This window comes from Saccostrea cucullata, unplaced genomic scaffold (genome assembly GCF_032062105.1).
Source record: "Saccostrea cucullata isolate Sc308-1 unplaced genomic scaffold, CSIRO_AGI_Scuc_v1 ctg416, whole genome shotgun sequence".
In the NCBI taxonomy this organism is placed as follows: Eukaryota; Metazoa; Mollusca; class Bivalvia; order Ostreida; family Ostreidae; genus Saccostrea; species Saccostrea cuccullata.
In genome coordinates this window covers 3,429-29,625 of record NW_026925088.1, presented here as the reverse complement: position 1 = coordinate 29,625, position 26,197 = coordinate 3,429, and the positions used below count along the sequence as shown (strand labels likewise).

The 26,197-nt window shown below is 32.9% G+C and overlaps 3 protein-coding genes across 4 annotated transcripts; 2 read left to right on the top strand and 1 right to left on the bottom strand.

The window, feature by feature from the left end:
• The first annotated feature begins 15,072 nt into the window (after nucleotides 1–15,072).
• On the top strand, nucleotides 15,073–17,119 carry LOC134268028 (uncharacterized). The gene is made up of 6 exons (XM_062750231.1): nucleotides 15,073–15,230; nucleotides 15,495–15,593; nucleotides 15,778–15,901; nucleotides 16,060–16,149; nucleotides 16,299–16,433; nucleotides 16,599–17,119. Exons 1-5 carry the CDS (start codon nucleotides 15,190–15,192, stop codon nucleotides 16,389–16,391), a joined length of 447 nt encoding a protein of 148 aa, XP_062606215.1. The 5' UTR covers nucleotides 15,073–15,189; the 3' UTR covers nucleotides 16,392–16,433; nucleotides 16,599–17,119.
• Nucleotides 17,120–18,285: 1,166 nt separating this feature from the next.
• LOC134268027 (growth arrest and DNA damage-inducible protein GADD45 beta-like) lies at nucleotides 18,286–21,023 on the top strand. 2 transcript variants are annotated; one of them, XM_062750229.1, is made up of 6 exons: nucleotides 18,286–18,452; nucleotides 19,670–19,774; nucleotides 19,928–20,051; nucleotides 20,155–20,250; nucleotides 20,379–20,528; nucleotides 20,654–21,023. In XM_062750229.1, the coding sequence occupies exons 1-5, from the start codon at nucleotides 18,406–18,408 to the stop codon at nucleotides 20,502–20,504; spliced, it is 498 nt and encodes a 165-aa protein (XP_062606213.1). In that variant the 5' UTR covers nucleotides 18,286–18,405; the 3' UTR covers nucleotides 20,505–20,528; nucleotides 20,654–21,023. The 2 variants fall into 2 exon arrangements, with proteins under 2 accessions (XP_062606213.1, XP_062606214.1); XM_062750230.1 differs by lacking the exon at nucleotides 18,286–18,452 and adding an exon at nucleotides 19,435–19,580.
• A 1,994-nt stretch (nucleotides 21,024–23,017) lies between these two features.
• Nucleotides 23,018–25,012, bottom strand: LOC134268047 (C-type lectin domain family 3 member A-like; the record flags this gene model as incomplete). The annotated part of the gene is made up of 3 exons (XM_062750257.1): nucleotides 23,018–23,113; nucleotides 23,259–23,475; nucleotides 24,925–25,012. Coding segments are annotated over 3 exons (330 nt in total), but the record flags the coding sequence as incomplete, so codon positions are not given.
• Nucleotides 25,013–26,197: the final 1,185 nt, after the last annotated feature.

Here is a 26,197-nt window from a genome sequence, read left to right as displayed (position 1 = left end):
GTAACTTCAGTGCCAGATTATGTTGAAAAGCTCAGAGATTGTTTTTTTTCAACACTATCAGTGGATATCAGCGGTGTAAAATTCCAGCTACTTCAAAAATGTCAACATTTGTATCCCAAGTTTGCATAATTTAACACAAAAGATACTAGACGGTTATTTTTATAAGGTTCAAGTCATTTACTAGTAGCCAGTTACTAGTAGCCAACTTTACATACTTGTCGTAGCCAGCTACTAGTAGCCAGTTACTAGTAGCCAACTTTACATACTTCTTGTAGCCAGCTACTAGTAGCCAGTTACTAGTAGCCAAATTTACTTACCTCTCGTAGCCAGCTACTAGTAGCTAACTTTACCACTTGTCGTAGCCAGCTACTAGTAGCCAGTTACTAGTAGCTAATTTTACATATCTAGGGATGGTAGACCTTGATGAGTAGACAAATCCTTTGAGTTTAAGATCGTCCACCGTCACTTCCGGTTGTCAAAGGAAGTGATCAAATAAATCAAAAATTAAAATTTTTCTTTATGGAATCTTTCTTAGTATTACCTTATAGCATCTTACTAGTAGTTTCGAAATATGTCAGTCCCATTGGAAACAAAAACGAACGACGACTTCCGGTTATGAGAGAAAAACTGCATAAATTGAGTTTCTTACTATCCCATAAATATCTTTTATAAAAAGAGTATTTGAAATGATTTTGGGACATGTTATTCAGACTGCAAATGTCTAGAGAAACCTCAAAATGAGACCTTTGACCCTTACTCAAAAAGTAATGAAGAAATATTCATTACCTTTATCTAGATTTAGCTTCAAGTGTTTATCTCAAGCTGACCTCTCTCTCTCTCTCTCTCTCTCTCTCTCTCTCTCTCTCTCTCTCTCTCTCTCTTTGATGACCTTGACCTTTGACCTTGATAAATGACCTTGTCCTTTGGCTCCATTGACCCAAAGGTCACAATCAAGCTTAAGGTCGTGGAGGTATTTGCAACTCTTACTCTAACAAATGCTTATACAATATCCCCTCCCTTCTCTAAAAAAAAAAACAATCAACACCAACTTAGAGAAAATGTCTACAAGTCAAACGAAACGAAATATCGGCATAAGATTCGTAATAAAAGAAAGAAGAGACCTGAAAGAAAGTGTCCTGAGAGTTTTAAGGTGAGTCTCTGAAGTATTTTGAAATTCTAGTGAATATCGGCAAAATCTGCATTTTTTTTCTGTCTGAAATTTAGTTATTGCTGAGCATAAAAATTAATTAAAACTCGTATTGGCTATTTCTGCAATTATTGTTAATATCATTCGATTCTCCTGCTCTATTACGACATTTTAATACCAAGTATTCTTGCTTTCTTAGGTGTATGGAATTTATTTTAATTTTATTTAGATTTAAATATGAATCGGCTGAAACTCGGAAATGACGATTTTTCATATCAATTAAATTTCCACGCAATTTAGATAGGTCAATTGCAGTTACCCCGCTTGATACGATATGGTGTTGAAAAAATGCCCATGACTCACTCACTGTTTTTCCGGGATTTTGAATTTCCTCTGCAACTGACCACGTGTATTAGTTTCGCTTTTACAACTCTGTATATGCTAAGTGTCATTGCTTCACTGCAAATGTGTCCCATAATTATTCTAATCATTTTCCTACATACAATATCACATCAAACAGGGAATATCTTAGTTTTTTAAGAAATTTACTACGAAACTATTTCTTTCACTTCGAAACTATTTCCTTCAACCTTAAAATAATAAGCTTACAAAATATCCAATATGTTGTGGAATTTGGTGGCTCAGTGGTTAGCGTGTCCGACTTTCATACTAATGGTTTTGGGATCGATCCCAGCTGGAGGAATTTTTTTTTTTTTTGCATTTTGTCTATTTTTTATTTGTCTGCTTTTTTTTCTTAAATAGAAAAATATCCTTCTTACAGATAAATAGAGAAGAACGGAAGACCTTATTTGTTGCTGTAGCAACAAGAGTTTCTAGTTATTGAGAAACTAATTTTAGACTGAGATAAAATTTAACATTTAAACCTAAACTTAAATTTAAACAAATTGGCTTTTCTTATTAAGAAAAATAAAATATTCTTCGAATAACATGAAACATATGGAGATAACGAACAGTATTCAAGATCAAAAATCCATAAAACAATACAAAACAGGAGCAGAGCAAACACGGACCTCCATATCTGTCCAAAAGTTCCTTGAAATTTTTAAGTATTCACATCTGATTTACACCACACTTCTTGTGGAGGTAACAATTGCAAATCGATTAAACGCGCGCAATTTATATATATATATATATATATATATATAGATATATATATATATATATATATCTGAATTGCATATTGAAGTCTACAACGCACTACTGTTTTGTTTATCTAATGTAGAATGTTTTGAACAACCTGCTTCATAGTATTAAGATAACGATTTATTATGCCCCCGTAAACGAAGTTTCGGGGGTATATAGTTTTTGTCGTGTCCGTCCGTCTCTCTGTCTCTCTGTTTGTCTGTTTGTCCGCAAAAACTTTAACCTTGCCCATAACTTTTGATTTAGTGGAACTATGACTTTCATATTTCATATGTGTATTCCTTGTGACAAGACCTTTCTTTGGGTACCACCAAATTTGACCTTTTGACCTTGGAGTTTGACTCACTTTTAAAGGAAAAATTTAAACTTTTACTTTGGCCATATCTTTTGAACAGGAGACACCAGGACTTTTATACTTCATATATGTAATGTTTGTTAAAAGATCTTTCATTGGATACCAACAACCTTGACCCTTTGACCTTGACCTTGTAGATTTCCGTACTTGTAAAAAAAACTTTAACCTTGGCCATAACTTCTGAACGGTAAGGGATAGGGCTTTTATACTTCATATGTGTAATCCTTGTGAGAAGACCCTTCATTGGATACCAAGAACTTTGACTCTTTGATCTTGACCTTTGAGATTGACCTACTTTAAAAAAGCAAACCTTCACCATAACTTATAAAGAGTTTGGGCTAGTGCTTTCATATTTCCCATATTTGATTCCTATGACAAGACCTTTCATTTGACAACAAGAGCTTTGACCCTTTGACCTTGACCTTGGAGTTTGACCTACTTTTTAAAAAATTGAACGTTGGCCATAACTTCTGAATGGTTAGGGCTGGGGCCTTCATGCTCTACATAAGTATTCTATGTGGCAAGATTTTTCATTATATACTAATTACATTGACCTTTTGACCTTGACCTTGGAGATTTTTGTACTTACTAAAAAAACTTTAACATATGCTTACTTTCAAATTTCACAATTGCTTTCCAGTGAGAATACTCTACTTTTGGTACCAATTAATTAAATTTGCATTTAAGAAAAGCTTAATCTTTGATATGTTGCCGTAAGGGGGCATCAGTGTTTCACAAACACATCTTGTTGCCTATTGCAATTCTAGCAATTTGTTAGAAGACTTGGTCTCCGATGACAGCATAAATGTTGTCAGTGAAGAGCACCAGGATTCATTTAATAATTTAATAGATTCAGAGTTCTTCGTGTAGAATCAGAATGATTTTAAACAATTTTATTTTATTGAAGAAGACCAAAATTTCCGATTTTCATATTATTGACGAAACGGTTGCCTTTGATATAAATAAGCCTAGTTTTCATTGTTGTAAGAAAGGATTTTTCTTTCCGTGCTTTCAATAAAATCAAATACATTTATCAAAATTGCACAGAAAATTGTAAAAGAAAAAAATCGTAAGAAAGGGTTGTATAATACGGCGCCGCTGGAGGGCCAGGTAAAAAAAATATTTTTATTTGTTCGGACAAATTAGAAGTTCGTTCGGACGAATTAGTTATTTGTTCGGACGAATTAGATATTCGTTCGGACAAATTAGTTATTTGTTCGGACGAATTAGATATTCGTTCGAACAAATTAGAAATTCGTTCGGACAAATTAGAAATTCGTTCGGACGAATTAGTTATTTGTTCGGACGAATTAGATATTCGTTCGGACAAATTAGAAATTCGTTCGGACGAATTAGTTATTTGTTCGGACGAATTAGATATTCGTTCGGACAAATTAGTTATTTGTTCGGACGAATTAGATATTCGTTCGGACGAATTATAAATTCGTTCGGACGAATTAGTTATTTGTTCGGACGAATTAGATATTTGTTCGGACAAATTAAAAATTCGTTCGGACGAATTAGAAATTTGTTCGGACAAATTAGTTATTTGTTCGGACAAATTAGAAATTCGTTCGGACAAATTAGATATTTGTTCGGACAAATTAGATATTTGTTCGGGCAAATTAGATGTTTGCACAAATTATCTTGTAAAAAGAGATATACACTTTGTCTATTCAGGAGGATTCATCCTTTTTAAATACATAAATAGCTCTTTGGACCATGACATACACACGTAGCAACTAGACATGTGATATTAAAGTCGGGTATGTTAAAAATTGATTGTAAATATTCGGAAATAATGGATCTATACCGGTATATATTATAGGCCGAAAGTCTGCCATTCTGAAAGTATATTTTCTGAGAGCCCACTAGTAAATTCAAAGGGTCAGTTACTTCTTATCAAACATCTTTTCACTCCCATCCCTGACTAACACTGGGGTGCCAGTGGTCAGTTACCGCTTCTTTGAAAAGATGAGATCCACTCCTTAAGGTTTTACTCCTACTGCAGGCAATTGGTACGGGAAAAAATTGGCATTGAAAAAGTAAGCCCCCCCCCCCATACCCCACGAAATAGGACTGTCAACTTTGGGCAACTTTTCCTGAGTCACCCCCCTTTTTTTTTTGCTTGTCAACTTTTCAGGTAGCTATTTTTTTCTCAGCCCCCCCCCCCCGCCCACTTTCAAAAACGATGCTACGTGGCTGCATTGTATTATATTGAATAAACTTCGGAATCAAAATATCGAGCCTCTTATTCGAGGGTCTTAATTTTTTTAAGGTGGGGCTTACTAGCTAGGACATTTGTAGATTTGCTTCTATACCGCTGTTCCCACATTTAAGTCTTTTGTGATAAAGGAACAGAAAGAGGGAATCTCATAAGTCCATCTCCAATGGATTCTTTCTAAGATCGTTAAAAACTATTATTAGATATCTATATAAATTTTATTTTATATTTAAATATCAGGAAAGCGCATGAATTAAAACATGCAGGTATAATATTGACCAAATTAAACACACGCCCCTTTCCGGGAAAAGGATAAAAAATAGATGAATACATGTACGTTCCTAGAAAGTGCAGTAAAATTTAAAAATACATCATAATTTAATGCAAGTTAAGGTTCTCAATGATTAAGACAATCGATTGTTTTGAATAGAGAAGGGGGGGGGGGTTGTTACTTGAAAATATTTTGACATTCATTCATGATTTATTTTCCCCGGGGTTGCTTTCATAATTTCCCTTTCTATGTGAGTCATTGGCCTATCAAACCTTCGAACTGGTACTCAACTGTAAAAGCGTATAAACAAAATTAAGAAATGCTGAAAGTGGAATTAAATAGTTTGTTCGACTACGTGTACCTCTCCAATAATGGGAGGGGGCTATAATTATGCTCTGAAAATCAATGGACTAGGGAATATACCAGATTGATCGTTTGACCTCGTAATTCACCGGCTCGCGAATCATATGAACAACCTGGGATCAATACGAACAGGTTCATTTTTGTGAAGTTTTCTAAATTCACAAACAGGAATATTTAATTAAAAACTCAATGAGGACCTTTTAATCATTTTATACAACGCATATGTACCAGATTGATTGATTGAATGTTTTACGCCGAATCGGCAATATTTCAGCTACAAATCGGCGACATATGTATCAGAAATGTATTTCAAAAATCATTCACATGTCATGATTAATAACTGCAAGGTAATGAATATGTACATAAAAATCATAAGAAAGAGATCAACATTAAAACGACTTATCTTCAAAATATTTATTGATAATATTGTTCATTAAAGTTATTTTGCAAAGAATCAAAATAAAATGAAACGTCTTGGTGCAAATCGCACATTAATCGCGGTGTCCTGACAGTTGTTCACAATTTCTCTAATTTGTCCGAACAAATAAATAATTCGTACGAACGAATTTCTAATTCGTCCGAACAAATAACTTATTTGTCCGAACGAATATCTAATTCGTCCGAACAAATAACTAATTCGTCCGAACGAATTTCTAATTTGTCCGAACAAATATCTAATTTGTCCGAACAAATAACTTATTTGTCCGAACAAATTTCTAATTCGTCCGAACGAATTTCTAATTTGTCCGAACGAATATCTAATTTGTCCGAACGAATTTCTAATTTGTCCGAACGAATATCTAATTCGTCCGAACGAATTTCTAATTCGTCCGAACGAATATCTAATTCGTCCGAACAAATAACTAATTCGTCCGAACGAATTTCTAATTCGTCCGAACAAATAACTAATTTGTCCGAACAAATTTCTAATTCGTCCGAACGAATTTCTAATTTGTCCGAACGAATATCTAATTCGTCCGAACGAATTTCTAATTTGTCCGAACGAATATCTAATTCGTCCGAACAAATAACTAATTCGTCCGAACGAATTTCTAATTTGTCCGAACAAATATCTAATTTGTCCGAACAAATAACTTATTTGTCCGAACAAATTTCTAATTCGTCCGAACGAATTTCTAATTTGTCCGAACGAATATCTAATTCGTCCGAACGAATTTCTAATTTGTCCGAACGAATATCTAATTCGTCCGAACAAATAACTAATTTGTCCGAACGAATTTCTAATTTGTCCGAACAAATAAAAATATTTTTTTACCTGGCCCTCCAGCGGCGCCGTAGTATAAAATGGAGAAAGGTCGAACGTTTTGTGTTACTGACTTTCAAGAAAAAAAATGATTTTGAATTTTCTAAAAGTTCTTAGTTTGACGTACTTGAAAATCCACATCAGTCTAATTAAAACCATTCTATAATACGCCATAGCATAGTTTGTCTGAATTTTCTTTTTCATAGGGGTTATTCTTTCCGTAAGGAGCAAAACTACGGTTTGGTAGAGCATTTACTGAATCTGAATGAGCATCCCCTGACGAACGGTCACTCCCGCCGTGTGCTCCTTGTCATGATGAAAAATAACGGAAAAAATCCGTCGACAATTCAGTGTGCAAATAATGGCCTAACAATTAGTATTAAAAACGCCAGTCAGCATTTGATATAATGATAGATTTAATTTACTGACAAGGTCATTGTATCTACCATGGAACTTTCAAAATGATGAATTTCAACGAGACTGCTGATATTCTTGTTTCATCAACTTTTTTTTCAATAACTTCCCTTACTTTAGAAATTTTTCATACGTAGAGCATGTTCAACTGAGAAATATAAACCCCGTATGCAGGTGATAATCCGACTTAACTCAATATGAGTTAAGTCCCGTTATGGAGACAAATAGAGATAAAAAGTTCAGGGAAGATAACTCTCACTCAAATGCACTGACTTCATTTAGCCACATCCATTACGCATGTGCATTTGCTCTTCCTTTCCATCTTCCGTCATCCATTGAAGCTCAGCATCGAGTTTAGTCTCAACAATATTCATCTTCATCTTGTGTTCCTTTGACTGTCCAACGTCGGAAATATGAACATAATCAGGGCAAATAAATCCTGGACTAAACGCCCATCCATATTACCCGATGTGTGAATAATATCATGGCATATCTAAAGGATCAACATCCCCAACGACGATATTAACCACGTGTGCAGCAACCATCGCAGTAGATGAACTCTTGTTTGTGAACATGACCTCAGTGTATCAATACCTTGGTGAAATCAAACCAACTTTTCGTTGTTATTAAAACCAACGTTTACAAATGGTGCCCACATTCATCGGACATTACCAATAGCCACCATGCAGTGATCACGTGCCTGTTGGATCCGCCACGACATAGATCGGTGTCACATATCATCGGGTTCGGACTGCAAAATATTCTATCCATCATGGCTTCCCTGTAAACATGTGTCGGTAAAATTGTTTTAATTTTTAAAGGCAGAGATTTTAAGCACCGCCTTCGAAAATACCTGGTCTGGGTAGCCCTGTCAATCAATTGTGTGAAGGTCCATCATTGGATGCTGGAACTTGATTGACAGTTACTTACTGGTCTCTGTGTATACCCTGTACACCTTGTTTGGGACTCGTGGTGACCTTCTAATTAACTTTTGATGCTTTGATGTTTACTGAACATTGTATACAGAAACTGTATTACTATGAACATTTTTAGATTGATAATATATAGATTAAATATACCTTAAGTATTTGAAAGGATTATAATATAATATACATTTTTTTAAAATTAACCTTTTTTTTCAAATGAAATTTCACTATTAATTTTAATATGCTAAATCACCCTCAAGTGGAAATGTTATTGATAAAGTTAAGAGCAGCACTAAGTGAAGTAATTAAATTTTAAAATATAATGTTTCTAATCATGGGTCACTTATATTTTCCTTTTTTAATCAGATAAGAATTTACAAGCAGTCTTTTTAGCATGTTTCATGGTGAAAAGGCTTTATTAAGGTTAGGATAAATCTAGATATTTTTTTTTTTAGTGAAATGTACTTAACACGACTCTCTTTTTGTTTAATTAATAGAGAGAATCCTGTGGATGAATAAATTTTAAAGTCGAATTGGGTTGTTACAGGAGTTTTTCTTTAATGAAAACATGCACTCAAATCTAAAATAATCTTTGTTTTGATATTTGAATTTATAGTATTATATCATATTTTTTTAAGTGGTTAGGGGTGTTCTCAAAAAGTCAAAAATAAATCAATATAATTGAAAAACCCTTTTACTACTAATTTTAAAATTGTCTCAAAATCCCCAACACAGGTAAAGTTTGACACTTGGTGTATTTCACTGTGTATTAAATCACTTCCTGTGTATAGGGATTAAGAGACAGATGACCAGAGGTAGACTGCTAGCCCCCAAGGCATTAACACTTGTACAAAATAAGCCCCTCCCTCACCTGGAATTTACCACCCGGTAAAAATTCTCTGCCTTTAAGTGCAATCAAATCACAGAACGATAAGTAAGAGGAGGTCAAATCACAGAATGATAAGTAAGAGGTCAAATCACAGAATGATAAGTAAGAGGTCAAATTACAGAATGATAAGTAAGAGGTCAAATCACAGAATGACTGTGAATGAACCTTAAGAAAGACATTTTCTGCACAATCAACCATAGTGAAATGTATCACTTTGTTAATTTAACTGTTAATATTTACTTGCCATTTAATTGAATTAGTTTGTGCATCAATCAGCTGATCTCTTGACAGCCTTGTAAATTTTTACACTTGTGCTTGTCTTGATATATGCTATTTCTTCAATGTTTATTTATTTAATTTTGCATTGACATCACCTAATATTTACTTGCCATTTAATTGAATTATTTTGTGCATCAATCAGCTGATCTCTTGTCAGTCTTGTAAATTTTTATACTTGTGTTTGTCTTGATATATGCTATTTATTCAACGTTTATTTATTTATTTTTGCATTGACATCACCTCGATCATCACCACCATTGTTTGTGCCTCCATGTTTTACACTGGTTGAGAAATATTTTTGAAGTAAGAGTCACAGATCAGGGAGTGTGAGAGTTTTCAGATTAACAAGAGGTAAAGCTATGACTGATTGAGAAGGGAAGCATCTACAGATCAGGTTCATATACCATATATTTGGTAAGATTTGGGTTTAGTGAAGTTTGTGTATATTGTGATATCTATTTGTAAATAGAATTTCATTTGGATACTATAAAAGGAAATGTTCATAGTGAAAAGTAAAGTATTTTATGATGATGAATTTGCATAATATAATGCAAGAAATGTTATTTTTACAATCCTTAAAAGTTACAAGGAAAATGGAATTATTTCCTTGAGCAAAATATTCAGTGTCCTACGTTTACAAGTGCATGCTCCTTGGGTGTTCAATGACGATGTCTTATTTTTGGGAAAATTTTCATCTAAATTCCATTTGATTGTCAGTTAGTAGGTGACAAAATAAATAAATAACTAAATAGATAAAATAATAAATAAATGAAATAAGATAAATGAATAAATTCCAAGGATTCCTTATAGAGTGTTAGAACTACTTAAATATTTCAACAAACTTGTCAGGAAATAAGAATTCCAATTAATGCAGATTAATATTGAAGGCCCAACCACTTATTTGAAATAAAATAAATAAAGAAATCAATTCCAAGGATTCCTTAGAGTCTTAGAAACTACCTAAACATTTCAAAATTGTCAGGAAATAGAAATTCCAATTAATTCAGATTAAAATTGTAGGCAACACAATGTATTTAACATAAAATAAATAAATGAATAAATAAATTTCAAGGATTCCTTAGAGTGTTAGAAACTACCTGAACACTAACAAACTTGTCAGGAAATAGAAATCTCAATAACGGTAATTCAGGTTATAATTGAAGGCCCAACCACTAATTTAACATTTCTTGTTCTAGTTAAAAATTCCACAAGCCAAGTTGAAGTTCAAGGTCAATTTATTCACTCAAACCATATAAGCGGTACATGAGGCTCAACAATATATGTACAATATATACAAAAAATAATATACAAGATACAATGGCAGAAATACATTCTTATGAAGTAACAAAAATAATTATGCCAAAACATATTCATTCCAGAGCACATTCGTAAAGAGTTAAAATTTGTTTGGCTGATTATTGTCAATTTCAAGAAGCCCACCTTTCAAATGCAGTATTGTTCAGTGCTGTGGCCTTTGTCATTCAATTTTGGCTAAACAGTAAAGTTTTATCAGGAAGTATGGCATGTAGCTCAAGATTTTACAATGCAGCTTTAGCCCATAATTAAAAAAAAAATAAAAAAAAAAAAAAAAAAAAAAAAAAAAAAAAAATAGATAAATAAATAATAATATTAATAAATTAATAATAAATAAATAAATAAATAAATATAAATAAATAAATAAATATAAATAAATAAATATATAGACCAATAAATAAAATTAAGTTAATTAATTAATTGATTAAATAGTTACAAAAAAAAAAAAAAAATTCTTCCACATTTTGTCAAACCAAGAAACATCTTCATTATTTGAAATACTTCACAGCTACTTGTCAATTAGACCCAACATTCCACGTTCAGTTATTTGCTTACCTTGGCGTGAAGCCTTCTCGTCATTCCAATTTACTTTAATGCTACAGAAATTTATTTCATTTCTTGGCTTTGACACTAAAACATTTAAGGGTAATACTCTTAGAATTGGGGGTGCTACACACTTGAATTTATCAGGCTTGTCTGAAGATTATATAAAGATTAAAGGGAGATGGAAGTCCATGCATTTCAGACTTACATTCAATTTTAGTCACGTCAGACACTTGTCAACACCTTTTTACCGTTTTTTAACGTATCCTAAGTTTGCAGGCACTTCTGTCATGGTATGGATTATTGGATCATCTTTAAAAGTATTATGCAAAAAACCACACATTCATCAATTTAGATAATGCGAATTGGACAAAGAACAATACAACATCCATATCAGATGGTTTGGTCAACAAGGAATGACCTGGAAAAAGGTCCAACCATTCAAATATTCGAACTCAGGTGTCATAATATGACAACCCACATGTCATAATGATTCATTGTGGGTAATAGTATTGGTTCCATGTCCCTTTGCCATCTACAAAAGTTTATGAAGTTGACTGTCTGGTTTTCGATTATCTTTAATACCAAGGTTAAAATTTATTGGGTCACAAATACTGCCAAGAAATTAGTTCAGGCCCATGTTGTCACACAAGGCTTGCATTAGGATAAATAGCTCATTATACTGGTTCATTACCACAAGGGGTAGGGGTATATTCACTACCCCAATATTCAACAGGACTCATCAAAATTGTATCCAGAGGGTGTCCACCTTTCTCATATAGCACTTCTACCATTATCCTCTATACCATTAAGTGTGACATAATCAAAATAATTTGTCAAAATTTGCAGTGCTACCTACCATTTCCATTTAGTTATTGATCATTACATATATTATTGCTCTTTGCAACTATTGATCTATTAAACTATTGAACAGTTATTGATCATTACATATATTATTGATCTTTGCAACTATTGATCTATTGAAAAGTTATCGATCATTACATATATTATTGATCTTCATATAAATTTCCCTAGTTCTACGGTATACTGCATAACTGTAATAAATAGCAGTTTTGTCATGGCATGGGCAAAATTTGCCGCATGTGGCGGATGTCTTCACATGCCACGCTTTATTAGCTCCCATGTGAAGACATATGGCCGAATTTTGCTAGAAGCTCGCTGCTGATCCTGTTATCTTCCAGGGCCAGTGGCCAATAATTGAGCTTCCGTCATTGTGCCATTGCTATTGATTCTACGTCATATACTATTGATAAAGTCGACGTAGACCATTGTTGTTGTAATACATTGCTACCTGCTCATTGCAATTCATTTATCATTGAATATCATTGAATATCATTGCATATTATTGCATAACATTGCATATCATTGCATATCATTGAATATCATTGTACCCATTGTGTAAATACATGTATACACTTTGCGTACATCATTGATTGAATATCATTGAATATCATTGTACCCATTGTGTATTAATTATTCAATATACACTTTGTGTACATCATTGAATTGATACTTTATGTACATCATTGTAGAGATACCTTGTGTACATCATTGTATTCATTGTATTGATGATTGATTTGACTATTGATTGTATTGATGATTGATTTTGACTATTGATTGTATTGATGATTGATTTGAATATTAATCAATAAAGCCATGACAAAAACTGCCAATCATTCTTGATCTATTTTGTCGACATAAGGGTATTTTGATTCAAAAGTTAAAGTCATCTCGTTTATTAATGCTTTGCTGTTAGATTACCATTAACGTCTTTTTATCACAAGAAAGCGGTGTATTAAATGTACTTGAAAGTTTGCTGTTCGGTGTTAAAATAATATATACATGTTTTCTCTAAAACCATGCACACTGATTTTGTCAATCTGAAACTCAAGAATCTTTTTGATGTCTATCTGTGTGTACAATCACAATGTTTTGATACAATACGTATTTCTGCAGAAGATTAATGACGTCGACAAGGTAGTTATAAATTCCATTTTTTATTAGAAAATCAGCTGTCAATGATGTCATAAAGCCTGGACTTCAATTTATCGTGGGAAATTGTTGTATATCAAGATGAAAAAGTGTGTGTTCTTACTTTGCCGATTTCTAAAAAAAAAAAATAGATTTACGATTTTAAATATTCCAAAAGTGCTTTGGAATTTTAAAGTATCTGATTTACACCACTTCTCGATTATGTTGATGCACAGAACTCATAAAGTTTAAATTCTCCTTCACTACTGATCATATTTTGGTGAGGAGTAAAGAAAGAGGCTTTAGCTTAAATTAGCAGAACATTTTCTGGAACTTTATATGTATCTTCGTTCGTAAGGAACTTTGCGTTTATGGGGTTTCAGCTGATTGTTTGGAATATCAAAAAAAATTATTCAAAATATGATTTTGAAGAATTTCCTCCTCACTTAGAATTAACACTTGGGAAATAAATTCCAGTTCCTCTAAAATACAATTGAAATAATGCGCCTTACAAACAAAAACAATGCTGTTTGATACCTGCTTTGTCGGCAAGAACCAGTACATACTGAACGTGTTATCTATCTAGTTCTTTTTTCAGTTATAAATAAATTATTGAACACAGAAGGATAGATGCATGGTTTTCATATTGCCCCTCAATCATTTTGACAAACTTCTGGTGCATTTAATCCATTCTGACAAAGCGTCAATGTCTACTTTTTACGTCTGGTCCATCTTCTGGCATGATCCTCAAAAGAATCCATTAAATTTATGAAATCATCATAAAAATTAAATTACATGTACGATCGATTGCCTTTTATAAATTAGAACAAGAAACAAGATGAATTAAATTAAATAAATTAGTTGCAGACAATTTCATTCGTTGGTTGTATCCTCCCTTCAGTGGCTGTGCAATTAAAAAAAATCAATGAATTTATTCTGCATTTTCCAATAAATTCCAAATATGTAAATTTATCCCAAATTCAGCGCATGTATCATCTTTTAGTATAATTTAGTACACCTATATTTGCATGATTGTTTATTATGTGATATGACCTAGCTGTCCAATATTAAATTTCCTTCCGTATTTCTGTTTGTTTGACTTCCATCAAATTCTTTTGATATAATATATTCAACACAAAAAGACTTAATTTTGATTTGCGTGAAATGCATGAAACCCGTAAAACACGATCATGATAACAACTATATAACAATAACACCCTCTAAAATTAATTATGCACAAAAATTTAGGGGAAATTTAAAATCCTCCTAAAAAGAGCAATTCTAAATCATGACAAGGCCAATGATCTGAATTAAACATGTTTTCAAAACTCAGTTTTTGTTTTAATTCTTTCCATAGGGCAGTAAGGGTGGAGCACAACAGAGGAATACAGTTTAAATAAACGCATGTGAAACTGTCAATTTATTTATATAAAACTATTTTAAATCGTTTTACATGTTTTATTTAAAATCATCGACTTAATAGTTTTAATTTATACAGCTCAGTGTTTGTCAGCTGAGATACGGCTCGCTGCTTTATGATGTAAATTCCTAACACCTATCCCGTGAATCAAATACAAATCCACGTGGCGGATTCATTCATGTTAGAACATGATGAAATAGTGTGGGGGAATCCCCGTCCCAGAAAATCCAATTTAGGCCACATCCGGTAATGGTGCAATACTTGCAGAAACCCTTAAATATTAAACAATACTGAACTCTGTGGAATGTGAGGCTAATATGTACTTAACAACAACATAATTAGCCATCTATGCAGTAATAGTTAAAATCCACGTGTTTTTATTTATTTCTGTTTACTATGACATCATCGGTAGCTAGCAACATGACACATTTGACCTTTAAACCGTTCAATAGTCGAATCACATGGCGAGAACCTGTGTTAGCTCCACCCCTTTCTCGGTCAAAGTACACAGAGGAAGAATGTGCTGACATAATCTAAGTCAGAATTCAGGAGAGACACACGATACCGGCTACCAAGGAATCGTTCGAAGCAGATCTTCTGCATAGTGAAAAATATTGGAATACTATGACTTTAACTGAGCCTAATATCACAGAAGACAAAAGAAGGTAAAAGTTTTATTTAATATTATGAAAATCACTGATAATAATCATGATAATTGCGCGCGAACTAACACGTGTTTAAGGAAGTGCACATCTTGATTTGGATTTTTTCATTAAAAACCACCTATATGCATCAAAGTTTCGCATTTTTTATAATTAGATGCAACATGGAAAGCCAAAATTTCTGCCACATTGAATCTGATGAAATTCTGATGCTTATATTTAAAATCAAACATCATCTGCATGTCAAAAACTTCTGTTCTTTTGCAGTATGGATCTAAACAAGACGTTCAAGGAATTGATAGAACGGGCTGCAGATAAAGGAAGAGTTACAACAGGGCTCCACACTTGCGCCAGAGAACTACAGGTGTAAGTCACTAAGTGTTTGAATGACAGGGATAGAGAGAGATTTCTAGGCATGGGTCTGTAGTCGGAAAGAGAGTTAAAGATTTAAAGCAAGGATGTATTAGGAGAGAGATTTCAGAGTAAGGTGCGCCACAGAAATTGGTATTGTTTAAATATGATGAATAATTTGCTGTATATTTCTTTACAGGGCACCAGAGGGGGTGTTGTTGTGTGTAATGCCAGTAGAGGAGAAAGAAAGTGATGAACTGGTTCACATGCAGCATGTTCTGATAGAGGCTCACTGCAGAGAACACAGGATCACTCTCGTAAAGGTCCGGCATAATTAATGGATATCTTTTAAAAAGTAATGGAGTTAATGATAGATTGAATAGATTCTAGTTTTGAATGGCCATGAGAAAATATTACAGGGCTTAAAATGATTTGTAAATATATTTTTTAAACTATTTTTAATACCTTTTCATATTTTTAGGTGGACAGTGTAGTAAAGTTTGAGCAGTGCCTGCTGATGCCAGCTCGCAGGAAACAAAAAGACCTTGACCTCAGTTGTGTTGTAGTTCAGGTAAGTCAAGGTCACTGCCAAATCTATGAACTTGATAAAACAATATGAAATCCTGCTTTCACAATTATTGTCATAATAATATAAAAAGAACATAAAAAGATTTCAAAAATATAATTCAGGAAATGAAGAGTTTTGCCTTTTTTTGAAAGGTTGCAAAGGAGGGTAGGACTCAGTTGGAGAGAAAATTTCTGAATGGATGTCGTAAACATCCTAACAATCTGGTTATCCAGATTCCGGCCTGATAACCCCTGATGACCGCATCCCAACGGACATGCCATATGGAAGTAAGAGAAGAAATATACATGTATACATTCAGTCACTATACAGAATTTATATATTCTTATTACATTTGAAATTTATGTTTCTGACTTGGCATAAACTCATTGTATTTAAAGTTTGATAGTATATTTTAATACTTATGTGGGACGTCTTTCCTCTTGTTCTTGTAGAAGTCTACAGACTTGTAAGTAGAGGAAGTACTTCCTGAGAGCTGGCCGGGAATGGATCCGTTATTATGTTTTCCATTTTACATCGTGTGTTCCACCTGGAAGTGACCGTCCTTCCAAAGCCATAGCTGGGGGAGAGGAGCTGGTGTGTGGACCCCTCACATATCGGGGGTCCCCTGTCTCCACTTTTCCCAGCTCTGAACTCAACACTTTGTGAATGGAACCTCATTATAACTGGACATAAACCATTCCCATAGGTACTGACCCATTTTTCAGTGTGTACATTCTACATGCATATTGGAAAAAGCATGAAAAAAAAATGATAAAAGCGAGGCGAGGGATATGGAACTTGAGGAAAACATTTAGAGACGAAGTTGAGAGGAAAAGGAGGACAGAGAGTGATGAAAAATATACAAAAAAAAAAATCATAACTGACAGTGTTTTATTATGTGTTCATTATAATATGGAATTACATTGAATTAATCTGCTTTCATATTACTTTTAATAAATCATTTGTAAAAGTTCTAGTCTGTTTTAATTTGTTTTTTCCTTTCTAAATTTGAAGAAAACAAACACTTAAAAAGACACATTATGATTAACACATTGTTTTACAAGGAGTTACATGACCTCGTGTGAGTAGAAAGTGTTTAAAAATCAGAGCACTGACTGACTGTGAATAATACTGAAACCATTAAAAACCACAAAGTATGGCTTCGTCAGAAATAAATCACATACCCAGGTACTCGAAAAGATTTGTGTCTTTGTCATTCTAAATAAGGGGGAGTACAAAATGTATTAATTGAAACTGTACCCCTGATGAAAGTAGATTTATTTAGTAAATATGAATTACAGGTCAAAAATTGCATTTACTAAGCAAATTATAAAGCTTCATTTAAAGGGGGTAGATGGGCGTTTCCCGATTAATCCACCATTATATTGTGTATTTTTAATTAATTTTATATTAAAATTTTTACGATTTACAAATATAATATTTCCAATTAGTAAGGTATTTCTTTATTTAAAGAATATATGTTTAAAATATATATTTTAATTTGACATATTTTAATATTATTAATAAATAAATTAAAAAATCCATTTTATTTAAAACATCCTTGATTTCTTTTAACAGAAACCCAGGATTTTTTTTTTTTTGGTTTCTATTTGCATGACCTGTGCACCCTACAAGGCCTTTCTGATTTAGAAATGCTTTGAAAATTCAAAAAGAAAACCCCAAAACCTCTAACGTGGAATATATATATAGGCCAGTCCGTGTCATCCATGAAATGTGATCGTACATTGAATTGATGTCGTCCTCAGCGGTGTCACAGGTGAAAATCCAGAGCTTCGGGAGCATGTGACTTTGACAGAAGAAAACACCCAGCCTATATTTATATGTAACAGGAATCTATAAATAGAACGTTAGTCATGAACTGGCCATGTTCTATATTTAGAACATATTACAAATCAATATCTTGCAGATTCTTCTACATAAACAAGGTTCATTTTTATTTACATGTATGTTTACCAGGAATAGCTATACAAAACACTGATGCTTATATATATCCTTACGCAATTGTCCTTTATTATGAGTTGCAAGGATTAGCGCACTGGATCCTCAGTTGAAAAATAGGAACATCCTAGATGATCGACCAATCGGTGAGCTCGATCCCGGGTCAGGGATAACCACATGACGAATCTGGATTACGACATACCACATACCTTACACAAAGTCTACGTAGGGAAGACGTCTTGATCACAGCAGTTCTTGCAGACTTATTTCAAACTGAAGCTTACTTACACAAGAGAAGACATGACATTGACGGAGCAGAAAGATTTGGTGGAACAATGCAGCGAAGAGTAAGTAATAAATTTTTACTTAAAAGTTTCAATTCTAAATTCCTGGCATATTTGCGAAATATCTGGACAAACACGTTATTTAAAGTTTTTAAGGAAATTGAATGCAACCTTTATGCTATAAAAGATGCAGTACTTTAGCAATTATTTTTTTCACAGCAGCGTGTGTCATATATTCTGTAAAAATGTATATCTCCAATATATTGCGTCATCAATATGTATACGTACGACCTACGTACGTATAGCAGGTACTTTGCCCAAGGTGCAAAATGGTCAGCGTGACTTTATTTCATGATCGATAGTAGATAAAAGCATTGTTTAATGTACTGTAAATTGTGTCTAGTGTATAAGAGTCTATTTCGTAGTTGTGTAGGAGAAATTCTCAGCACGACATTTAATTCATTTCTCAGAACATGGACTAAAAATACACAGTAAAATGTATAAATAGTTTTGGCTGCATTTTGTCATACGATGAGTTGTACATATACTTTATGCAGATGCGTCAGATCTGGGCCTATTGCCAGTCTGCCTCATTCAATACTTCACAAACTAGGACTATCATTTCTAAATTTAGTAACAGCATGACAGACTGGAGATCGGAACGTGAGAAATATTTTAAGTTCGTTTTGTCCTTTCCCTTATAAGGAATTGGACCATTATCATTGGAATGTAATTCTTTAATACTTGGTCGCAATTATGTGAAGCGTACTTGGACTTAGTGCAGGCTAGAATTCACAAACAAATGAAAAAATATGTTGTGGTTAACCATCGTACCATTTAAATTTCAAAATCATTCATACTAAATCATTTCCAAAAAAGTTAGAGGTATGAATATTCAGAAACTTAAATTTTTTTTTTAGCTGCGAAGTTTAAAAAAAATTGTTATTATCAATATTGATCTTGACCTAATTTAATTTACGTGACATCTAAGTTTTGTTTACAAACACATAACTGTAAAATTAACTTCCTATTTGTTGATAAGCTTATTTGATTGGCGGTCAGCAAACAGAGGAATACGCGAATTTTCTTTTAAACTTGAAAGTTGTTTGTTTTTTGCATTAATTAATTCGATATAACAGAATAAAATTAAAGTTGCGCAAGCAATTCGATACTCATGTATTTTGTCAAAGGGTAGAAATATTGTTTGGAATTAACTTGAATTACTGCTGAGGATAATATAGATGTATATATGTCTATATTTGAGTTTTCTGATCTTGCAGAAGCTGTGTAAAAGCCTGTCCTGGTGTCCTAGAAGTCTTTAGAAGTGCAGCCCAACAAGAAAGGGTCCTCAATGGAGTCTATAAATGTGCAGCCATTTTGGAGAGGTAATTGTCCTCGCTCACCTAGAGCTTACAGCTTTCTGATTAACTGCAGCATGTATTTTTTTTGTTTTAAATGTTATAGTTACTATGTTTAATATTAAGAAAAAACATATTACCTCAAAAAGATTAAGATTTGAAAATTTGGTTTGATTGCAGGGACCCGGATGCGGTGATGTTGTGTATTTTACCTCAGCCACCAGAAGATGCTGACGTCACTATAAACATAGAACAAACACTTATAGAAGCACATTGCTGGGAAAACGGAATAAGAGTAATGAAGGTAAAAAATGAAATAGCAAACTTAATTATTTCATTGACAAGATAATTTTTTATCAACTTATTGCAATTACAATTTAAATATAAAGTGCATTATTTATTTCCAGGTGGACTGTGCAAAGAAATTAGAGATGTTAATTCTCGACCATACACAGCCGACTGATCATTCCCTGAATTCTGATTTCTCCTGTGTTCTGGTTCTAGTAAGTAGTATATATTTATCAATTTATAAAATTAAAGAAAGACTTCCAATTGCACGCCCAAAATCGATTTTAGAAAAAAAAGCTTGAAATGCAGAAAGTAAAATTTGAGTTTTTTTAAATTTTAACAGTTCCCCAAAAATGACGCCATCGACTCACCTGCCGCAGAGAAAGAGTGGAAGCTGATAGATAACTTCTTCAAGAAAATGCTCATGCATGGGGTGCCACATTGGCACGTCATTGAGTTACCCGGATGATGTATTTTACCTCATTTTTTAACAGTAAGTTTAAGATTCTTAGCTGTATGATTTTAGCAGTATTCATTGAATTAACATAATTTCATGTCGTGGTTGAGTAATTTGTCTGAAATAAAAGCATTATCTTATTTTGTGTTTTTTTTTTACAGTTAGTTTTTTTGAGCCATTATTGCACCAAAACCAAACAATGAGATAGGAATGTGATGGCCAAGTACAGTCTTCACTAAGTTAATGAAAGTGAAAAAGAGGCCTTTGAGGACATGCATGTACGCATGCCCAGTGAGCATGATCTTGCATCGAAATGAACATCAAACATAATTCCGTACTGTTTCCCGGAAGTGAAGGCACATGAATTCTATGAAGATGGGACTTCTTGAAAAATGTTTATGGTTATGGTGTTGAAATCATCATTGCTAGAATTTAAAGGACCTTATTGAATGTACTTGTTCAATGAAATGAGTCTATGAATTTGTATATAAGCTTGAAATAAGGAATTAAGTAATAAAAGATAGATATATACATTGTAATTGTGTTTCTCTTTACTAAAAATATTTACTGATCAAGATGTGCATTTTTGTATTTCAAGTCAGTGGGACTTAAATAGTAAGAAATCTGAAACACATCAATGAGCGACTCGTGGTCAGCATGACAATATTTAATTTTCTACGAGTTCTTCTATTCCTCGAAGGTTCTTCAGCAAAGGTTGTGTGATATGACGAATTATGATTAATCCCCCTAATTCCTCATCTCTTTGTGTGTGCGATTTGATAAATTTGTAAATATATATCAACTTTTTTAATATTCATTTTGCCAAATTTTTAGATAAGTAAACTGCTGATCTGTAGCTTGCTGGTCTGAAACATTAGGATGGACGACTAGAGAGCTGTAGTGCCACCCATTGAAAAAAAGTGTAACAATTGAGGTTCGATCCTCAGCTACGAAATATATAACTCTTTAATTTATGATTTGATTCAAAAAGTCTCAAAACGAAGGTTGAAAATTTTTTTTTCTTCATTTTTTATACCTCTCAATGTAGTTTCCATATCCTTCTAGGTTCTTTGAAGTTTTTAGAAAGGTATGAAAAATGGAAACTTTTACCCCATAAAAGTATTTTAAAATTACACATTGAAAGAAATCGAGTTTTTAAATCTAACCATAGATACTAATGTTTTTTTTTTAACATAATATGAAATTAGAAGTGATTTCTGGCGTTTAGCAATGATAGGAAACTAATACACTGTGCATTGGAAAATTATGTAAGTAAATAGAAGAAACTAAAATACTAGTATAACAATTGTGCAATTTCTTCGAAAGCCTGAATACTAGTACATATGATTTTTATTGGTACGTGTTTGTTGATCAAAATTGAATCGGAAAAAGCAAATTATTTTAATTCGCATTTTTCTGAAAAATTAGTTGAGATTTACTAGTACTTATTTTCTGTATTTAATATGATTAACATTAGAGATGAGATTTGACGATTTATCGGGGATAGTAACACATTACTTTTAGACATTTTTATGAGCGTTTTCAATCAGTCTATGCCTGATTTTCAGAACCTGAGCTAGGATCAGCGTACCTTAATGCGCACTGGATCCTCAGGTAAATATATTTTATCATCTTCACATTTCGCAAATAAATATTACAATAAATTCAAAGTGGGGCGGTGTATCTATGCAAGGGAAGGAAATGTCACATGCCTATATCAATGGCTTCTAAATTGGAACAGGGGACCACGTCAAAAGGTTGTCGAGCCGAAATAGTCTAAACTCTAAAATCCTATTTCTTTGGCGGATGGGTCGTTCTCCATACAAGCTGAAATTAGCATTTATTTCACCGTACAGCAAAAAAAGTGGGAAGAAGCAAGCATCGTCCTAATTAATACTCACATATAAAACTAAAGCAAAAAGAATATTCAATACTATTAAGAGACTCGCCCGCCTCGCCCACACACCCTTACATACACACCCTACAGGCCTGAATCACACTCTCTGACAATGACAAAGAGGAATAACTCTTAGGTAATTTTATGTTCGTGTTTCTTTATCACGAATGCCCTGAGCTAGTTCGTCATGAATTCATATAATTAAATAGCAACCCAAGTTATATGGTATATCCTGGGCTTGGACAGTTTACGCTTTATAAATTCCTCATGCAAATTATTCATATTTTTAAGCATTGAATTCATATATTTGGATGTGTCGGTCCTATAACACACCTGGCCGTGCCACAAATTGAATTCCGCGCGTTAGCTTATATACATTCTCTAATTTTTCCTCTTCATAATTGTTTATTTCGGTAATCTTTAATGTGAATTTAGCGTCCTTCAAAACCAATGTGCTTTATAGACGTAAGAGCCGTTTGTGACGTTGCAAAATTAAGAAATGCAAACGAACATTGCGAAGGATAAAAGTGACAAATCAATTTTAAACGCATATATTTCTTGTATTTTTACGTTTATTTAACAAGTTAATTATTTAAGTTAAATTGTGTTGAAATAATATTTATCCATAAGTTATACATAGAGATAGTTTTATTAGAATAAAACCATGTAAAGAAAAATCAGGATTCGGAAACTCCGAGCTCAGCCAACGACTTCCCCGATGGTTCTAAGAAATAAAATAAGGAAATGTATCATTGAAGGTATTACTGAAGCACGAACTTTAAAAAAGGATCTACAAACGACGAAGTTGGATGAAGCATTACCCGTTGCTTTTTACACAGGCTAAAATAGTATCATGACAAAAGGATTACTCATTTTCTGCTTCACAGATAAAATAAAAGGTGGAATGACATGGTTCATCCGACCAGCGGCCGTGGTAATCGTGCCAAAGTACTACACAGTTACTGTTCTTTTGTCCGTTTGGATTGTTGGAGTTGAAGTCACGGATTGTGATTGGTTGCTGAGAAGAGGAATAAATCCATCTGTCTTCTTCAGCTATGTCGGAAATCCCTATCCAAAACTGACCACCTAGTAAGTTAGAGGAAAAAATAGGAATATGAAGGAAGACAAGGGAACACGTATCACTTACAATAAACCGTATAGCGGGTTTCTTTAGCGGGTGCAAAATGGGCATTTTTCTTGCTCAAAGTCATGTCATTAATTTGGGCGGAACATTTTTGGCGGACATGTTTAAATAAAGGGTTTTATCTTATGGATGCGTTTTCAGTACGCTTAATATACATGTGTAAGCTTGAATACTGATTAAGGTAAGATTCTTAGTAAAACCAACACCAGATGAGACGCATATTTAAGGTAGTCCGATCCTCAGGTTTATAAAATTAACAGTTAAGTAATCAAAAATACTCATAAAAGTATCTGTGAATCAACAAAATTATGTAACTTTATCCACAGTATTTCTTTAAAGTTAAAGATCAAAGTTAATCATATTAAATAGGGAAATTTGCCAAATCTCCAATATTTTTGGAGAAAAAGCAAATTGGAATATCAGCAATGCATTTTCTAATTGCAAATTGATCAACAAATATATTTTAGGCTAAAAAACAATAGGTATCCAGGCATTCAGAGAAATTGTCATGATTTTTATACTTATTTGGTATTTTTTGTCTTCTATTTCCGTCATGTATTCTAAAATACATAGTGTAAAAGGCTTTTGCTATCATTGCAAGACACCATAAATCACTTTTCATTTCATATCATGCTAATAAGCATTGGTATCTAAGGCTGGATTCAAGGAAATCTTATTTCTCTAAAACAGTATTAATTTTTACTCCTTTTGTAGGGTATAAATGTCAACTTTTATACGACCTTTTCTAAGACTTCCAAAGACCTTGAATCTTGTAAAGATGAATAAAATGAAAATTGTTGCATGAAAAAATTCATTTTCAAGCTTCATTTTCATACATTTCAATTTAAATATTATTTTTTGGAGTTATCCTTCCTGGCTGAGGATCGGATATCCTTAACAACAGACTGAACAAAGTTATTCAGTAGCTTTACGCAAAAGTGCTTAAGCGGAAAAAAAATTTAGCAATCTACTTCAAAACCGCCAAAATGAGCCATAATAAGCACCCGCTAAATATCCCAGCTATACGATAGAACAGCCTTAATATTTATTATTAAAACACGAAGGAAGCTCCAAACACTTATCAAAGATGTTTCTTGGACCATGAGAAATTGTAACATATAAAGCTGTACATACTGAGTTGATTTAATTCATTTTCAGCATAGTGACTAACCGACCAGTCATATATAAATGTTTACCTTTCTGTAAGAACTATCTATATATGCAGCAATTCATAAACCGTTCAAGTGTAGCTAAATTAAGTCAATGGGAATTAATAGCATATGGCGATAATTTCAGAAATGAACCATAAATCTGAGAGATCACAATATTTTACGTGTTAACGTGTCTTTCTATTGATATTAATTGATTCCAAGGCTCATAATAAAACATACCCAACTGGTAAGCATGGTTCATCAAATAATTTGATTCTTGACTTGACAACGGCTCTGCTAGCTTGGAATGAAAAACACTGCAAATGCTCTATGTAAAAAAAGATAATAAGTAGTGTTCATCTAATCCGAATACAATTTGACATTATACAATTTAAAAAATTGTTAGATTCTTGATTTATCATTTTAAGACTTCCTACAGATTTCACTGAAGGGGCAAACTGTGACCAACCAAAATGTTAAAATAATAGTTCTCATGTTGCAAATAAGAATAAAAACACTCAATAAGGGATTAACTAAAATATATTCACTTGTTACATGCAAGTCAAACGATTGTCTTATCTTAGATCACAGACCTAAACAGGAATTAAAGATAACATGCATCAAATGTCAATTGGACAAGTTATATGTATTAATCGGTGCTGTAAATAACCGAAATAGGCAAATTAAAAAAATAAATTGTTATAGTAAATGCTTTGGAATTTATGGCCTCTGCACTCACATGTCTTCACCACACATTATATACAGAGACATGTCAATGAGTGCACTTGAAACTAAGCAGTCTTATCATCTTGAAGGAAATAGGTTCTTTTATGGCAGGCCATTTCGGTATTTACTGCCCTTAAGTGATATCATCTATTCAAATAAGTAATGTCACCAATTTCATTTGAATTGGTAATACATGTATCACATATTCGAATAGATGATATCACATATTTAAATAGGTGATATCATAAATTCAAAAGTTAAATATGTGATATCACTTATTGCAGTACTCTATAACAACAGAAAAAATATCATTGATTTTGGCATTTTGAGATGCCCCCTTCTGGAAAGCAGACGGTAGAATTTTATTTTTCTTGCATAAAATGTACAAAATAGTATTATTCATCAACTAATATAATTTGAGCAAAAAGTATATTGCAGCATTTGTATAATTTGCTTTGAAGTGTAAAAAAGTATTTTCCTGTGCAATCCTATATTGTTCAATTAATGTACCTATATTTTGAGGGTATAGGATGGTGCCTGAAAACAGACGGTCCATTTTCACTAAACTTGGAATGTATACTGAAATCAGTGTAAGGAACATATGGTATATATAAAGAAAATAGTTTCTCTGTAGTAGTTTTCATGCAATAAAACCTCTTCTCGGTTCCCTTAAAAGAAAAGTGAAAGTTTGAATTAAGAAGGGATTCTTGTCTAGTTTCTGACTAAATGAAATATTCAAAGTATGTTTGCTTATAAGTCTTTCTGTGAATTCTGCATTTCAAAGATC

What these genes read in the sequence shown, in the direction of transcription:
- LOC134268028 (XM_062750231.1), top strand. Translation starts at nt 15,190, where the DNA reads ATGACTTTAACTGAGCCTAATATCACAGAAGACAAAAGAAG. An exon ending in TGCGCCAGAGAACTACAGGT is followed by an intron (nt 15,594 to 15,777) that starts GTAAGTCACTAA and finishes ATTTCTTTACAG; the next exon opens with GGCACCAGAGGGGGTGTTGT. An exon ending in TCAGTTGTGTTGTAGTTCAG is followed by an intron (nt 16,150 to 16,298) that starts GTAAGTCAAGGT and finishes TTTTTTTGAAAG; the next exon opens with GTTGCAAAGGAGGGTAGGAC.
- LOC134268027 (XM_062750229.1), top strand. Translation starts at nt 18,406, where the DNA reads ATGACATTGACGGAGCAGAAAGATTTGGTGGAACAATGCAGCGAAGA. An exon ending in TGTGCAGCCATTTTGGAGAG is followed by an intron (nt 19,775 to 19,927) that starts GTAATTGTCCTC and finishes GTTTGATTGCAG; the next exon opens with GGACCCGGATGCGGTGATGT. An exon ending in ACGGAATAAGAGTAATGAAG is followed by an intron (nt 20,052 to 20,154) that starts GTAAAAAATGAA and finishes ATTTATTTCCAG; the next exon opens with GTGGACTGTGCAAAGAAATT.